This window comes from Lissotriton vulgaris, chromosome 5, assembly GCF_964263255.1.
Source record: "Lissotriton vulgaris chromosome 5, aLisVul1.2, whole genome shotgun sequence".
Lineage (NCBI taxonomy): Eukaryota > Metazoa > Chordata > Amphibia > Caudata > Salamandridae > Lissotriton > Lissotriton vulgaris.
The window spans coordinates 1,602,065,179-1,602,083,911 of NC_141693.1; the positions used below are offsets into that span (position 1 = coordinate 1,602,065,179).

Genomic DNA, 18,733 nt, shown 5'->3' on the forward strand with positions numbered 1-18,733 from the left:
AGAGAAAGAGGCATTGGCATGTTGTTGGGGAATGGCGCATTTTAAGTATTATCTGTGGGGGTTTGCCTTTTGTTGTAAAGACGGATCATAAACCTTTAGTCCATATTTTTAAAGGTGGACGGGGTTTAGATGGAAGTGTAACTCCCTGTATATCGAGGTGGTTACTATCTGTCTTAGAATACAATTTTGTGGTTGAGTATGTGCGTGGCAATAGAAATGTTATTGCCGATTGTTTCTCTAGGATGCCAGTGGAAGATTACTCTTATGTGGAAATTTTGGAAGATTTCGTTGTAAGTGTAGACTGTGAATTTGCTATTAGTCAAGATGAGTGAAAAGAAGCTGTGGAGAAGGATGAGGAATATAAGAAGGTGAAAGAATTGATTATGAATTCTTGGAACGGATCTAGCGAAGGGACTGTTCATAAACAATACATGTCTGTAAAGGATGAACTTAGTTTGCAAGGTGACAAAGTTTTAAGAAGAAATAGGATAGTTCCACCGGTTTTGTTGAGAACAAAATGTTGAAAATTGTACATGAAGGGCATTTAGGTAGGAGTTTGACAAAGCGAAGATTAAGGGAATCTTATTGGTGGCCGGAGATGGACAAGAATGTGGAAGATCTGGTGCGAGATTGTCATGCTTGTAGCAATAGTGATAAGGTAAAGGCTACAAGAGAACCTCCTTTGAGATGTGTGGAACTACCTATGAAACCTTGGGAGAAATTAGATTTGGATGTTTTGGGCCCAATTGACAAGTTGGGAAGCAATAATCGGTTTTTACTTGTATTGGTTGATTACCATAGCAATTGGTTTACTTGCAAATCTATGGGGTAAGTCAGCACTGCAAATGTGATAGCATTTTTGAAAGAAGTTTTCTTGGAAGAAGGGGTGCCGAAAACTCTTGTAACTGATAATGGAGTTCAGTTAAATTCTTCTGAAATGACTAGTTTTCTTTTTAGTCTTGGAATCAGTCATGAAAGAGTAGCTTTGTTCTGTCCGCAAGCCAATGGACTTGTGGAAAGGGTGAACAGGATTGTAACGGATTGTATTCAACTTTCTCTGGCTAATGGTTTGTCATAGAAAGATGAATAAAGGAGAATGATGTGGGGTCATAGAATTACACCTCATTCGGTGACTGGAGTTTCTCCTTTTGTGGCTTTGAAAGGTAGAGAGCCGGGTACTAAGGAGTCTTCGATGTGGTTGATGGAAAAAATCAAGTTTGGGTTGATAGGGAAAGAATGAGGTCGAGAGTTGCAGATTGTCAGTAGCGTAATAAGATGGATTTTGATAGTAGGAAAAGTGCTAAGGAATTGGTGTGGGTTGTTGTAAGAAAATTTGAATTTGTGAAGAAGGGAGAGAGTAAGTTTTCTCAGCCACATAAAGTAATTTCTGTCAAGGGTTCTGTGGCTGAACTAGATGATGGCAAGAAGTGGAGTTTTGGTAATTTGTGCAAAGTATCTCATTTGTGATGTTATTTTTTTTATATGTATTTCATTTTGTAATTATTCCCCAAAAATGTTTTCCTGTAATACGAGTATTTCGTAGGTTGAACATTTTCTCTAATGTTTTCTTATTTTTTTTTCTTTTAGATATCATAGGGGGGAAGATATGTGGTGATATTTAGAATTGTATGATGCAGTCATGATGCAGTGGAATTGCATCACAGGAAATGTTCTAATGTTAACCAGTATTTTGCTTGTGTTGCTGATGGTTGCTGCATGAAAATTGTAAAGATAATTCAAGAATTTAAATGAAGCTTCCTGTGTGGATTACTACATATCTGTTGCAAATTTGCTTTTTATGGAATTTCAGGTGTTTCAGTACCAAGGTGCTGGTGTTTCTAGAGGATCTGGATCCACCAGATAATTCTAGCTTTAGTGACAAGCACCTAGGGTTTTTTAATGAAGTGCTTAATGGGTCATGGAAGCAATTTTTTTCTGAATCCTTGCTTCACATGAAGTCATTTTAGAGCTTTTAGGTCCGGGGTGATGTGTTTGTTTCTTTTTGTTCCTGTGATAAGATTGGCATCCAAACTGAGAGATGCCCTTAGAGGTGTCAACTTTGATCGGGTAAGGCCGCAAAGGGTTCCACTTCTATAGCCCAACCTGGGAATGAGTAGACATGGACGGCTGATTTGAAGTTGTCTTGAGGAAGGAAAGATTTTAAATCCCTTAAAATGTTCATTGGTAGTTCGCTCCTTTGATGGTGGTACTAATGTGCTTCTTAATGTTCAGGTTATTGTCAAGTGTTGTTCTCAGAGATCTTGTGGAGTGAATAATGTGTGGAGAGCAGTTAAGCGCAGTTAGATGATGTATCTATCACTGTCAGGCGATTTGGAGGAATTCTGTTTTAATGGCATTAAGTTTGAGGTGTTTGTGGGATAGCCAATTTTAGGTTTCTAGTACAATTGTGTTGTAGGACCTAATATCTTCAGGGGAAGACATTTTCAAGTACAGTTAGGTGGCATCCGCACACATGTGGTAATGAGTGTTGGGGGAGTTCACGATTTGATCAAAAGGTTGAAGAGGGTAGGTGAATGTGACCGGTGTGGTATTGGACGGGGGCTAGTTAACCTTTATTCTTTGAGCTCTATTGTGGAGAAGTGTAGTGAACCAGTTTCGTATGGATCCTAAGAGCCCCATCCTCCGTTCAAGTCAGTCTAGGAGACTGTTATGTTTAACCGTATTGAAGGCAGATGATAAGTCTAGGAGGATTAGAGGGAAGATTTGTTCTGATCCAACATTTTTAGCAAGTAATTCACTATGTGCATGAGAGCCAATTCAGTGCTGTTGCCTTGAAGGAAGCAGATTTGGATTGCGTCAAGAAGTTGGAAATGCCCAATATGGTTGAAAAGTTGGATTTGAACTCATTTTTCAATGAATTGTTGGAACAGGGCAGATGTTGTTTAGGTCCGAGCGATATGCAGTAGGTTTTTTTCAGCATAGGGGTTACCTGTCCTACATTCTAGGAAGTCTAGGATAGTGCCTTGCTACAGTGAGGTATTTACTATCTTGGTCCAAAGTAGGAGTAAGGAGGATTTGATCTCCCTGAAAATATGCAATGGAACAGGTCGTTGAAATGGTCTGAGGATTTAAGCGCTGTCAGGATTTTTGGAATGTTGTTTTGAATGTATTCCAGGAGGTACTGTTTTTGGGTGTGTGCCCTGAGGAACTTGTAGCTCAGCTATTCATGAGGGAGGGAGAGCTTGTTTGTGTATGTGGAGCGAGTGGAGAGGTGGAGAGTGATTATGGTCATCTAGTTATGAATGGTCTGCAACCTTCTGGAGAGTTTTTTGTTGATCCGGGTAAATACGATGTTCTTGTAGTCCAGCTTGCTTGTGAAAAATACATGCTTGACAGTTTTCTGTGGGCTGATTGGGAGACATTTTTAAATCCTTCTCAGGATCTACAGGGTAAGGAAGCATGAGACGATGACAGTATTGACTTTGGAGGTCATGTTGAGTTTTTTCTTGATGATGATCCCAAAGTTCTTGGGGTAGTCGGTCCTAGCTCTGTTGGCCACCAGGTTGAGTATCACAGTCATGTGCTCTTCCTGAGGATCCCAATTTTTTCTGCTCTGTGTTCAGCTTCAGATAGCTGGTCTTCATGCAGTAGGCGATTTCAGCCATGAAGATATTAAACTTGATCCAGTGCTGGTTGTGTCGTCCTTGAGGAAGAGAATGAGGTGCGTGTCGTCGGCGTAGTTGAGAACTTTAATGTTGCACGAGCGGATGATGTTGCCTTGAAGGGATGATGTATGCATTAAAGAAGCTTGGGCTCAGGGAGGATCCTTGTGGAACTCCACTGATGAGGTTGCGGGATCCGAGGACCGGGTCCTTACAGTCAAGAAGGAGCAGATCCATCAGTGTGGGTGTCCATGGTTTCCAAAGTAGTGTAAACATTGGATTAGGCTGAAGCGGGAGACCGAGTCAAATGCTGCAGAGAGTTTCAGGAGGGTGAGGACTGCCATGTCTCCTCTGTCCGGAGTCATGCGGATGCCATCCATAGGGGCGAAGCTGGCCAGTTTCTGTGCTGTGGTTGGGTTGAAACCAGACTGAATGGTGTAGAGGAATTGGTGGTTGTTGAGGCATTCAATGAGGCACCATTTGAACTTGCAAAGTATGGTAACAGGGGGATTAGTCTGTAGTTGACAATTCTTGAAGGGTCCACGGATGGTTTCTTCAACAATGTGTGGACAGTTTCATGTTTCCAAGCAACTGGGAAGGTAGCAGAAGAGATGGAGGCATTCAGTGTAAGCATGACGCTGATGGGTTACAGTCCTCTGGAATAGTTGTATGTCGGAACAACGAGTTGCTCTACCCCGCATACCAACACAGCGCGGTCTCTATAACGGCTGCGTCTTAACCACGAATTGCTTTACCACTCATGCCTTTACCACAAATGTTTGTGGTTAAGACATTCATGGTAAACAGGTATGCGTTGCTAAGGTTACTACCCCTCCCCCTCCCACACCCCCTAAATACAACCCCGCCCTCCCCTAATCCCTACAAATTACCCCATCTCCCTCCCTGAGCTCTAAAAACAACCCCTTTAAAAAATACCCCAAACCCCCCCTGAAAACTTCCACAAACCCCCCGCCACCCTTGAAACTACCACGAACCCCCACCCCTAAAACTACCCCGAACCCCCACCTCCCCTAAAAACTACCCCTGATTTATCATGAACCCCCACCACACTTGAAAACTACCCCAAACCCCCACCCCTGAAACTACCCCGAACCCCCACCCCTAACAACTACCCAGAACCTCCCACCCCTGACAAATACCCAGAAACCCCACCTTCCCTGAAAACTATTCCTAACCCCCACCCCTTCTTTAACCAAGCAACTGCTGTGTCTTGTGCATTTGTGGAACTCGTCTGTGCATTTACTATGTTGTCTACAACAAAGAGATAAATATGCCTCTTTTTTAAAGAGCTATATCTAAACACTCTTTAAGATGAGAGTATGATGTCTTTTATTTTAATGAGACGTTTGTCATGCTGCGCTTTTGTAGATTGTGCACCTGTGCGTCACGATTAGAACCCTGGCTCTACTGCAGTTAAAAATGTTCTGTATTAGATATGTTATTTTCCATTGTGTGCTGTATTGAGGCCCTTTACGCTTCCTACAGGGTATGATCAGTCACCTGGAGGTTGGTCTTGGTCACAGTGTGGTATAAATGAAGTTGTTTTTCTTTCATATTCCCCTTGACATCTGTTATTGATTTTCCCTTTTCTCTCCTGTACATCTTCCAAAGCTATTTGTGAGGGTCTGGGATGATATGGTTAACCTTGTTTTAAAGCGGGTGCTATTAGGCATGGAAAAAGGCTACTTTTCCTTGCTTGAGTGCTTTTCTAACTATCCCTATGACCCTCCTTTGGTGAAGATGTGGTGAATCCAACAGTATTTTGCAAACCAAGCGGAGGAAAGTAGGATATGCTTTCTTGGTCACCCCCACTTTTTACTGGTATAATTTTGTTTTCTGACTACTCTGACTAGGATCCTGCTAATCAGGACCCAGTCCCTGTGGTCTCTCCCTAGATTGGATATGGTAAGTGCTTTGGTACCTTCCTAATTGGCTACTAGTGTACTCTTCTAAGCCACTAGTATATGGTACTAAGGTACCCAGGGCATAGGTACACCAGGGTTCTCCCATGGGCTGCACCATGCATTATGCCACCCATAAGAGACCACTCAAATTGTAACTACTGGCCTGCCATTGCAGCCTTTGTGAGCTGGTGCTAGCACCACTCACCACAGATACAAGTTTCCTCATATCTAAGGTCACTACACTTAAAACCTATAAGACAACTCTAAGGTAGGCCTTTCAATCCTGAAGGCAGGGCGCTTGGTTCTAAGTATGGGTGCCCAAAAGCCACAAGTCGATTCACCAGGCTTTGCAACAGCAGTCAGCCATTGTATACATTTAGTGGACATCAAGTCAATTATGAGATGTCTAGCTATATATTGGCTGCACCGAAACCGGCCATGTTTGGTATCAAACATGTTGGAATCCTACCCCAAAACCGATTCCAATGTTGGATTTAGGATCCCATGTAATGGGGGGCTCCCCTAGGGAGCCCCCCCTGTATTCCCAGTACCAGCCTTTGAATGTTTAACAGCAAACTAATGCTGCTGCCAACCACATACATGATTCTGCCCTCCTACTGCTGAGCTAAGCCCGAGCAGGGGAAAGTAGAACAACAGGTTTCCTGTCACAGTTGTGACCACCTCCCAGACAGCACTTAGTGTATTGGGGTGGGGTGGGGGCGAGTGCCAGTGACACCAGACTGCTTTGAAGGGCACATTTGGTGCTCTCCTTGCATACTCCAGTTGAAACCAGTTCAGGGAGTTGTTGGCTTCTGCTCTGGCACAGAACAGGACAAAGAACATGGGCCTATCCTGCCCTCTGTCCAGCCCCTCCTCTGGGAGGGGCCCCTAAACCGTCCCAGCCCTTTCTTTTGGGTACTTAAGGGCTTACCTGTGGGTGGCTCTTCAGACTCGTCTTGTCACAAGATTCAGATCCAAAACCACTTCAATTGTCTGGGCACTTTGAACTTCATTGGGAACCGAGACTGCATCTGGGAAGGCTACTGCTGCATTGCCTGTGCTCCATCCAAGTTCTGCTCCAGGCCTGTGGGCATCAAAACCACCCGAATGAATCTCCCTTGGAGTGAAGGAGTCACTCCCCTGCATCTGCAGGCACCACAACTAAGCTGACTGGTCTGCTGCTCCTGACATCCTCCGGACTTCGCAAAGCCCAGCAACACAGGTGGTGGTTCTGCACCACCCTAGAGGCGTGCACTGTCCTCTCATCCGAGTTTTAGGCCAGTATCCTTCGTCAGCACTGCTGTAACAGTACTCCTGCCATTGCCAAGGCTTGTTAACTCTTCTTCAGAGATCTTCGGGCCTCCAGCATCTCTTGCTACTAAGATCTTCGTCCTCACCACACCCTCTGCACGCACCGTGGGCCTTTATCATTGGTAAGCTGCTTGAGGTCTTCTTGCGACTCCTGTTCCTCGGCCTGTGGGTCCCCTCGAGGCCCTCTTTGGCTCCTCTTCCTGCTCGGGCCCGCTCGGACTCTCTTGTACTTGGTGATCCCATGGGACCTTGCTGATTCCGACACTGCAGCTTCTTCCTTTTCCATGTCTGTTCCTTCGGCCACCAGCTCTTCTAAGTCTTCTGGGTTCAGTCTACACTTTGGTCGCATTTCGCATTCCACTTTATTAGTATATGGTTTGGTCTCCCCCTGGATACCATTGTGTTTTTGTGCTACTTAACTGTTCTCCTTTTGAAATATTGTTTTTATTGTGTTTGTATCTCCGGGTAGGAGATATACCAATGTATTAGGGAGTGTGTTTAATAAATATTATTATTTTTATAACTACACTGTATGGTTCTTTTATGTTTAACTTACACTATATGATTAGTACTGATAAAACAAGCTACTTAACACTCCTTCTAGACTAAGCCTGAAGGTTGCTCACCACTAAGCATGGGCGAATTTTGCGAATCTCGCGTTCGCGAATTTTGCGGATTTGCGAACTCGCAATCTGCAAAATCAGCGAATTCTCGCGAATTTTTTTTTTTTGTGTTTGCGCGGGTTTCTGCCAGTTCGCGAGGGTTTTGTACAATGTCGCAAATTGCGAACTTACCTGTCGGGTCGCAAGTTTCGCGAACTTGTTGTTTCTACGTGTCCAGCCTGTTTGGGACACTCTTCTTCATCACTGCCACTCTCTGTCACCACTTCCACTCTCTGACTACTCATGCCACCCTCTGGCCCACCCATGCCACCCTCTGTTTCATCACAGCACCCTCTGGTTGTCCAGTCAGTGTACATTATTGTGGCAACGCAAGCACACCTTCCCTGCCTCAAGTGACCTGAATTAATTTGGGGCTGATTAATGTGTCACAGAATATTTTTTTAGCTGGCACCTGCTTCCTTAGTGCTTCCTGATTAGTGATCTTTTGCACTTGCTAAGTGCTTTCATTGTTGCAAAATTAGTTACAAAACCTGCCCAGCCCCAACTGACAATAATGAATTAGGGGCTGATTAATGGATTTGAACCTCCAGCCTGGCTCCTGCTTGTCTCCCTTAGCTGTAATTCAGGACCTTTGTGGCATATGTGTAACTATTCTGAGGTTCAGAGCAGGGTCACATAATAGTTGCAACTGGCAACTGAACTCTGGAGGGGCCCCTCAGGAAGCACTACAGGAAATGGCTACTAATGATGAGCCTGAACTTTTGAACCTGGTAAGTAGTTTCAGTTTTGCTAAGATCGTATTTCTGCAATTTTGCACTTATTCGCGGGGCGCGAAGTTGTACTGGGAAGCCGCGAACTCACGCGAACAGTGCGAGCAGTGCGAGCAAAATCCGCTGCTCGCGGATTTGCGGATTTTGCGGGAGATTCGCGAATCTCGCGGATTGCGAATTTACCGAAAATCCGCAAAATCCGCGAGCGAAACGGATTTTCCGCCCATGCTTACTCACCACAGCTACCACCTAGAGAGCTTTTTAAGGTTGTCTAAGACCATAATGGTTGGCTATATTAGTGCAGGGTGCTTCACTTAAATAAGTATGCACCATATTCTACCCTAGCCTCATACAACCAACCTATGTACTAATAGGTCGATTCTCAAAATACTGAATAGCAGTGGTCTCAATTTGACCTATCTCATGAATATTAATGAGGTAAGTTTCAAATGTGACCCACAACGATTTGCTGCCATCACAGGGAAGTTGACTTGCCGATATTCACGTCTGTGATTGATTTTGAATAAGGTAATCTTTTTTTTTATTATTGCAGCCCATTTTCTGGAGAACGGGTTGAGTTCACAAAGAGCTTGTTCTTTGACCATTCCCAAAGAGGAATGGATCCCCTGGGGACCCCTTCCTGTTTGAAGTGTCAGTAAAAAGTGTATTTTCTGGTGTTGCATTGCGGTAGCAAAACATTAATACAAACCATAAGGAATCGATATTTGGAAAGGACGCCTTAAACAGGCCCCTTCCAAAAAGCAATTCCTTATGATTTCCTAAACCCATTTAGAGATTCGATAATCTGTTTTCAAATCGCTAATTGGGTTTAGTACATTTGTAAATCACATTTTCTTGTCACAAGCTCTACTGAATTGAAGGGTTTCTCAGAAGAAATGCGTTAGTACAGGCCTGTGGAATGTTTTTGGAGTTCTGAGTTTTCTTGGCATCAAGAATGATTTCTGGAAGTCTTTATTAATCATTCCCATGGGAAATAAGAAAGGAAGTCAAATTCTAATTTGAAACTATCAGACGACTTGAATTAAATCCAAATGATGCTCCTAAATGTTTCAAGAATTCCTATTTTAACCTCTAATTTACCCCAAAAGACCCAAAAACCAGAAGTGAGGCAGGCATGAAAACATCAGATGGTCCTTTCATTTGCCTGATTAGTGCTTAAACGTCTATTTTCCTGAGTTAATACTTACATACATTAACATGCTCTCTGAGCCTCAACACTAAAAAGAGCTGCCACATTTTAACTTCAAAACGAAGTACAGATTGTGTTTATGGTCGGCCTTTCTCCACAGCCTGTTTAAAGTCAGTGCCATTATGGAACAAATGACTTCCGGTTGTGGATGAAGTGTACGCTGACTTGCCTCTTAGTTCACTATTGGCATTGTTGTCAAGGTGGGGGTGGGGAGAATGAATGTTTCTAAATTGATGTTTGAAGACAATCACATTTAAAAACATACTTCACAATGCGCTGATATGATCCGAAGTACTAAGAGGAAACAGTTTTTCATATTAATGAAATACACTTTTTGAACTTTTTAACAGACTTATAATACTTTTACATTTTTGCTGCAAGATGTCCTTAAAAATGAAGGTGATTATAAAGTTTAGCAGTGCAGTCCTTTCTTTAACTTCAATTAACCATTGAATGCATGCTTGCTTCTTTATTTAACACCTTTTTAATGTTAGTGCTGAATCAAGGAAACAGCAGCCCAGTGTTACTGTTGAGCAGAGGACCGTACGTAAAGGTCAGGAGGGCTGCATCCAGCCCTCAGGCTGTACTTTGAGTATCACTGCTCTAATACAAAGACTCTATGAAGCCGGCATAGAGGGGACTGCTCTTGACTGGATCCATCAAAACAGAGCTAAGGTCATACATACCCACCCTTTCTCATCCAAACTGTACTTCACAAAAGCAAGGGTTCCTCAAGCCTCTATCATCTCAACCATTCATTTCAACATCTACATGAAGTCATTACCGGCACTGATCAATTCATTTCACCCCACATTCTATAACTATGCAGATGGCACACAAATACTCCATAAACTGGAAAGCCCCAAAGACTTTGGAAACTCACACATTTTCAGTTGGCTCACAGCTATTGATCAGTGGATGACATGGAGCCATCTCAAATTGCAAGCTTCCAAAAAGGATATACTCACATGTGATGACTGGAAAAATTATGACCCACTCGCCGCCTGGCCTGACGATCTGCGAATGCCATAAGGAAATAAGAAACCTCAGAATTAACATGGACTCCAAGATATCAACGAATGCCCAAGCGGATAAACTAGCAAGATAAAGCTTTGTTACTATAAAAACTTTGCGAAGCATCTTCCCACCTGGGATTTCCACAAAGAAAAGTCCAGGCTACTATTCCTCTTGTTCTGTCTAGACTCGATTATGCCAACAGCCTCTACCATGGATCATCTTTAATAACTATCAGAAGATGACAACGGATTCAGAACTCTGCTGCCAGACTATTATATATAAAGCCACAAGCCCACATCTCCCCTGCCTTGAAAGCCATACATTGGTTACCAGTCGCCAGAAGATCCACATCTAAGTTGCTTTGATCACCCACAAAGCGATACATGGAACGGGACCGCTCTTCATCAGGAATAAAATAACCAAATACATTCAACAAAGGAACCTCCACTCTAGTTTGGCACCTTGCCTCTAAATCCCACCATACAAGAACAAGAAAAAATCATAGGTGGCACATCCTTCTCTGTTCAAGCAGCCAAACTATGGAACTATTTACCCCCAAACACAAGATCCTATGGATAACATCCTTATCTACAGACGACTACTTAAGAGTTGGCTCTTCCCCACATAACTACCATGCACAAACATAGATGTGCAGTGTGTCCCTGTGTATGTGAGCCTTTATTTGGACTATATGTGTGTACCTATATATGTGTATTCCTTGCTATAAACATGTATACTAGTTGAGTTTGTAAATATATGCTTGAAAGTTGTACATATTACTTATGGTTATATTATCCCATGTTTAACATATATATAGGTCACTGAATAAAAAATTAAATTTTTATCATAGCTATTTACAATTGCTTTTGTAGTTAACTATAAAATAAAAAGAAAATATATATATAAATATATATATATATATATATATATATATAAATATATATAAATATATATATATATACATATATATATATATACACACAAATAAATTAGCTTGATTGTCTGTTTATTAAATAGAACTCAAATCTACATATATTACATTCCTTATACATAACCCTTCTTTCTAGACTCTTCCCTCCTCTACCCCTCCTTGCATCATCTCAAACAACCTTTACTATTCAGATCTCCCAAACAAACAAGACTTTCTAAAACCTTCCTTCTGACTCTTTCCCCTTTCACCTCCCCCTTACTCATCCGCTACCTCCTCCTACTGTGATGATCCCCAAAACAATAAACGCTTTCTCGACCCTTCCCTCTTCTATCCTTCCACTATCCTTTTCAATCCAACTAACATACTCACATGTCCACCACTCAAATTAATTTCAAATTTCCCTATACTAATTCCCCACTAATCCTCTTTGGCTGCTGGAGTAGCGTGCTACCTGGCAAAAAATGCTCCAACACCTCATCAGGGGTGGCAAGCGCTATAGAAATACAAACCCTTCCCTCTTTTATCCCTCCACTATACTATTCCAATCAGAATAATAAACTCACATGTCCACCTTTCAAATTAATGTTTATCTCCCTATACTTACTCACCACTAATCCTCTTTGGGTTTCGGAGGAGCGTGCTACTTGCTGAAAAGCGCTTCAACGCCTCGTCAGGGGTAGTAATAAGCGCTATATAAATACAATTACAACAAAACTCAATGAAGCATCTGTAGGCTGAGTAGGCTCTTGATAAAAACCTATGAACAATGAGTGTGTTTATGTGTGTTCATGTGCGTGTGTGTGTGCGTCAGTCTATTTGATCCTCTGTTCACCCCCCAATTACACTTACTGCTTCTTTTCCAATGCCGTAGGGTGCGTTGAAAAAATATCGAAGGCCGCCAATGGAGGAGATGACGACAATTAGCCCTCTGCGAGCCTCCACCATCATCTGAGCTGCATACACCGAGCACAAGTAGTGCCCCCTAGATGGGAAATAAAATGAAAAACCTGTGACCATGTGCCCAGGATGATAAGGCGAGGGAACACAAAAAAGCATTGCCATAAGGCGACAAGATGAAAACAGAATAGAGCTGCCAGGAACACACGAGAAAAAGGAACACATCTAACCACTGTTGCCGATGACTTACTGTCACAGGTTTCTTTAGTTAAGTATGCAAGGTCTCCTGATCAGTTTTCATACACACAGATTAAAAGGGATGCACAAGGGCTGAACACAACCAGTGTGTCATGGGCCCCTATACAAGGAAGAAAATTGACCCGCTAGTTGCGGATGAGAGTACAAAATACATCAACAATTAGACCTTTTGGCCCCGGTGCCACTGCACCTGCTGCACCTATGGAAGCTATGCCTTTGACGTTACACGATACATCATTAGTCAAAACCCTCAGATCTCAAAAACGTACCAATGAAAGATAGATATTTATTGAGGTTCTACAGGGAATCATAAAGGCAAGCAAAGAATCCTGCACTCCAGTCCACGGAGTTCCAAACAAGGGGTAGTATTTTTCTTCTCACAACAGAAGACATGACTTTTTCTTCTGCATATTTGTGGTATGGACTTTCCCAAGGGTTTTCGGAAAAGTACAATTTTAAGGTTCTGGTTTGCATAAAGATGCGAGTTCACGTCTAGCTCCAGAGTTTTGGATTGCATATGCAACAGGCAATAAACCGGAATACCATCCACCTCTTGAGGATCTGTCTAGGCCAGCAGCTCTGACCGCAGGAGTGGCCACCCGCTTGCTGCAGACCACTGTGCACTCCAGGGGCCCTATTAAAGAAAATGCCCCAGAAGCAAAAAACAAGCACCTGCCTCTGTTATTTGCACCTCTGGGGATTAAGGTATTACAGAAGGAGCCACATACACTTGTGCATCCCTTTCTGTGTTATGCTGCAAGGGCAAAAGGCTGACAAGAGGTATGTTGATTGTGCACCTTTTATATTAAGGGATACACAGTTAGTGAACACCCCGGGGGTGCTCCTTGGGAGAGAGGCACAGTGGTCCCAAGCCCTCCAACATCCAGGCATCCATCTGCAAGCAAGCGGATGCATTCACCCAGAGACGTTTTAAGGCACGGGTAAAGTGGGCTCTTGCCCAGGGCCCCATCCTTTCAGGGCCCCATCTGATACAGCCAACTTTGTTCTGCAGAATCTTGCCCTGATTAATTAATGTTAAATACAATTTTACTGTAATCTATTTTTAATGAGGGTGGTGTGTGAGAGTCTATGACAGGCAACATCCATTAAAAAACTTTCTTTAAGGTCAAAACAGGACCTCACATATGAAGGGAGGGTGTCACAGAGATTATTTACAGTGATATCAGTGAGTTACAGCTGTGTTACAATATTGAAAACACAACAATCCCTGAATATTAGATGTAAATGCTTTTACAATTTGAGCAAGTGTGCCTGTACACTGTGAGTGAATTGGCCAAAGAGGTCATGAAAGCGATGACATTGGTTCATACATTCAAAGCAGTTTCGAACAGGCGCCCCCCAAAATATGTTTGACCCAGGGCCCCCAAAATCCTTAAGATGTCACTGCATTCACCTGCTGAAGCTCATCCCAGCCTTGTTTGCATAGACCAGGTCCACTGGTAGTGAAAGGAGCTGAGGTTTTAAACTGCCCTGCCCCCTGACACTCATGCACATTATTCTCTGTAATCCGTCGCGGTGTCCCACTCTCCATCACATGCACCCACTTAAGAGGGCCATTTTGGAGTACCCCCTCGCATAAGAACACCCTCCTTTGCAGGGTTATTGCCCAGTGCATTTCTTCTTACGGAAAGATGTGCCCCAGACTAAAGCCAAGCCTAGAGCAGCTCTACACAGAATATTCTCTTCCTGCAGCATTTAGCCAGAGTCAGAAAGAACAACAGCACGAAAATGCTTCATTTCTAGAGTTGTTAAAGTCCTTGTTCTAAGCAAACCTGGAAAAAAGGCCAATCATCGCTTCAACAACTTATCTGCAAGGCACAAACACATAAACCGCAAGGAAATGTTTGTACCATTCGAAGACAGATGACATGGTGTAAGAGACACTCTAATCAAAACCTGTGATGAGACCCAAAAGACAATGGCCAATGAAACAATGAAGGAAACAAAAGACCAAAGTGTCAACACAAGGGGTGCCCTCTGGTGGTTCCTGTGGTGGTCAGTAACCTGACCTCAAGTGTGTCTATGCAACAAGGAGAACAAGCAGTAAGTACGTCATCGTGATGGAAGACAACACTTACGAGTTTCACACTGCTTTCACTACTACTGCACCCAATGGATCACCAAAGGAAGCATCCTCGTGCCTGCCCCAATTGTATCCCCCTGACAGGCTCTCTGTGGCCTGGATGAGTGGGGTTTGTGCTGTGGACATCCAAGCAAAACCCAGCACTGGCCATTACTACAGATCCCTCCAAAGGCTGCCACTGTATAGAGACTCTTGAGCTGGACAGGCTGCTACGAATCCAAGGACCCATGGTTTACACTGTGAGAGGCGATAGTGAGCCGTGCATTCTCCTCCCCCCATCCTCTCATCACATTCATGTCCCGATTCCCAAACTGGATGGCCTCACTTTCCTGCCAATGGGAAGACACATTACTGTAATGAGCAGGGCCCCCTCAACCTTTAATATTCCCACAGCAGCTACTGAGTCTCATCCATAAAACACAATCACCACATATTGCAAAATACTGCAGCAATAATTTCAAACAGTGAAGACTTCATTACTACCGAAGTAAACTGGTGGGGATTTCCCACATTGGGGAATTCCCGATATCGCCAAGATCATGAGTTTTTGAAGGAATTCATCCCAAGTAAGAGTCCGGATGCTCGGAATGTGTTATAAGTGCAGGAATTAGTATCAAGGAACCAATTCCAGCAGTTTTTCTGCGTAGCTGGCAGTTTTCCCATCAGGAATTTGACTTGGTTTTTCCCGCTGAAATGTGAGCAGATAAAGAAATCCTGAGGATGGACCCCCTGAATTACTTGTGTATCGTTTTCGGCCAGCAGCTCCTGCTGATTTCGGCATTACAGCTCAACCACGAGTTAGGGGATTATTCAGAAAAGCAATGACTTCGAAATGTTTAATTAGAAAATTATTTATTAAGGAAGCATTTTTTTAAAAACGGAACTGCTACTATTACCTTAACTTTTTCTTATTTTTTTCCAAACAGACTTAGTAAAACGATTATTTAGACTCTGGCATTACAGCACGGTCATGATCGGTTGCCATTTGTAAAGAATTCAGCCCAGGGTTTGTTAACCAAAGCGGCCCCGGCTTCCATGGTGGGAGTTGCGTTGGTGACAAAAAATAGAGTGCCAGATGATCAAAATGTCATGGAGACATGATGGTCTGATGTGTATTTTATTTTTAATAGACAGACCACCAAAACAACTGCCTCTCTTTGGAAAATAAACAATACATTGTTCCCAATAGACTGGGCATTGTCTCGTAATACCCAAGGGATAGGATGTCTTTGCTATTTTTTAGCTGTCAAGAGGCACCATGGTGAGTATGTGGGTCTCATACACACAAAAAACCCAGTTGGCATGGCTTAGTATAATTGTGGCCCTTTGGACATCATGTTAGGCAGCAGATGACCCGCGAATGACCTCTTCCAGTCAGAAGCTCTGCCATCGGCAAAAATGGCATCACCTGACCGCTAACTGAGGTGGAGAACGTGAGGGATAAGAAGGAGGGTATGAGGCATCTTAAACATTCTGCGATATATATTTATTTTTTTTACCAAAAAGGCTCTTGTCTTTCAGGAGGAAGCCACTTTGGTGGCATCAATAGAGATCCAGATTATCAAAATGCCATGGAAACACAGCAGTCTGAATTTTTATATTTTTATTTTCCGTAATCAAACTAGTAAAACGATTGCCTCTCTTTGGAAAATAAAATGCATTGCCTCACTAGGCTGGTCTTTGTCGTGCACTCCCCAGGGGAAAGCTTTGTTATTTACCCATCAAGGGACATCCTGGTGTGCATGATGTTCTCAGACATGAAAAAGTACTGTTGACATCACACTGGAAGAAGGTGGCCTTTTCGACATCATGTTAGCCAGTATATGACCCACCATGAGGGTTTTCCCATCATCAGCTCTTTCACACGGAAAAATGGCATCACCTGATCGCGATCTGGGGCGGAGAATGTGAGGGATACGCGTTTGAGGCATATAAACATTTCTGGCATATGTACTAGCCCTAAATATGTTACAGTTAGATGCAAAAGGCAGACAGTTATAAGTTTCGAACTGAAAGTTTCAAACTTTATGTATTTCAAAGTAAAACTTTGAATTTCCAACCTAGATTTGATGACATCTGCCTCAGTCCTGAACTGGGGGCAGCAGAGATTGGCATGGTAGAGTACAGAAATGAACATACAAAGACAAATGTATACATGGTGAAGACTTCGCTGCAAGAACAGAATGAGAGTCTGGCCACAATCATTATATTCGTTTTTGACACTGTACAAGGGTCTCCCAATCTTTCAGAAGTGCTTTGCCACTAGAAATCCCAGGGGAGGTACAGTACCAGAAAGTCTAATTTTCAAATATTGTAGAACAAAAATACCTTAGCCAGAAATAAAGACTAAAAACATATTTTGAAGGTAAGTAAAGCTAAATAAATACAGATTTACTATTCTTAACTTTACATATACACCTTGTTGATACAACATCTTCAAGGTATGTAGATGTGGAGTAATGAATAGCAAATGTATACTTTCCTTTGCATACATACCTTCACAATATTTTGGCAGTCTGAGTTTTTAGTGCAATGCTTTTGTAGCACATTATGGGGCTAATTATGATTGCGGAGTTCCCGCATCCTCCGGGCCGGCGGAAGCCACCGCCGGCCCGGAGGATGCGGGAAATCCACTGCGGAGCCTCCACAGACCCACCGCCAAATTAGGATGGCTGGTGGGTCTGCTTTTATGTCCGCAGCTTTTCCGCCGCAGTCGCCTTCCGACCGCGGCGGAAAAGCACTAACATGTCTGGCGGTGTCTATCAGACACCGCCAGGCATATTAGGATGTCTGCAATACTATGCTTTTCCACGGCGGCATTTCCGCCGTGGAAAAGCATACGGTTCTGCACTGCGGGGGCCCGTTGCGGCCCCCCTAGGTGAAGGGGGTGTGGGGGGTGCACATGGGGGGTACCTATGGTAACCCCCTTCATTTGCGTGCACGAAGCGGGAGGCACCGCGAGGTGCCTGCCTCTTTCTGCATGCAAATGCACTGTTGTCATTTTTTACATTGCTGCGGGTGCCGCTTCAAGCAGCACCCGCCGCAATGTAAACAATACAGGATGTGACCGCCAGGGTGGCGGTCACATCCTAATTGTCATGGAGGGACCGCCGCTGCCCATGCGGACGGTCCCTCGCACTCAGTGGTGGCGGACGGACGCAAGTCCGTCCGCCATCATAATCGGCCCCCAAGTTTGTGCTTGATATTCTGATATACAACCCGGGGGAAAGCCTTCACTTAAATACAACTCACCCAGATTTTTAGTTCTGAGACACTTTTTCCAACACACTTCTATTCGTGCCCTTACTCTATATCCCTAGATGCTACCCCCTCCCCTTTCACCCCACCAATAGACATCTCCAGATTCTTGAACTGCACCGCCTCTCTCATTGTCACAAGATGGAGAATCTTATGCACCTTCACGCCTACACTTAGTGAGTGCCACAAATGACAGGACGCACACATTTTCCTGCCAAATGTTTCCCTTTTGCTCACCAAAATGCCAGGATTAGTGCTGGCAATCAAACCAAACTGTCTCTAGGCTCACAAATCCCTTTTACTTCCCTGCACTATGTGCTTCATGCATCTCAATCCATCGGTCAGTCGTGTCCCTCGGGGACTGTGTACCTACCTAAGACCAGCGTTGTTCAGATTGTCCCAATAGGAAGCTGGGCACTCCCAGAACGCATTATTCATGTTTGACATAATTGCCTGCAACGAAACAGAAAATTCCAGGAGAAACATCAGTAAGTTCCTGATTTAGTACTGTGAGTGAGATGACTGGGTCTTCTGTTTTCAAGGTCAACCTGGGACCTCCTAATACAATGGTCCTTGCAAGTGTGGGAATCGGTGACTAGACTAAACGGCTCCTTGTCTTCCTTTTATCTCAACCAGTTTATTCCCCCTGCCATATAAACTGCTACCTTCGCTTCATCCATGCTGTCAGGCTGCTGCTTGCCCCAAACATATTTTTGTATCTATCCCTATCAATTCATCTTCCAACAACATCTTCTGCAACCCCATTATATAATCCAGCATCATTAATCTCAATCATCCAGATACCA

At 43.5% G+C, this 18,733-nt stretch overlaps 1 protein-coding gene across 2 annotated transcripts in view; it reads right to left on the minus strand.

The window, feature by feature from the left end:
• The window catches only part of LOC147716791 (dehydrogenase/reductase SDR family member 1-like), a 191,429-nt gene that overhangs the window by 86,249 nt on the left and 86,447 nt on the right, over positions 1 to 18,733 (minus strand). For both annotated transcript variants that reach the window (XM_086923742.1, XM_086923743.1), the window contains exons 4-5: positions 18,301 to 18,380; positions 12,260 to 12,392 (exon numbers count right to left, since the gene is read on the minus strand). In XM_086923742.1, the coding sequence (XP_086779868.1) occupies positions 12,260 to 12,392; positions 18,301 to 18,380 (213 nt within the window). The remainder of the gene's footprint in view (positions 1 to 12,259; positions 12,393 to 18,300; positions 18,381 to 18,733) is intronic.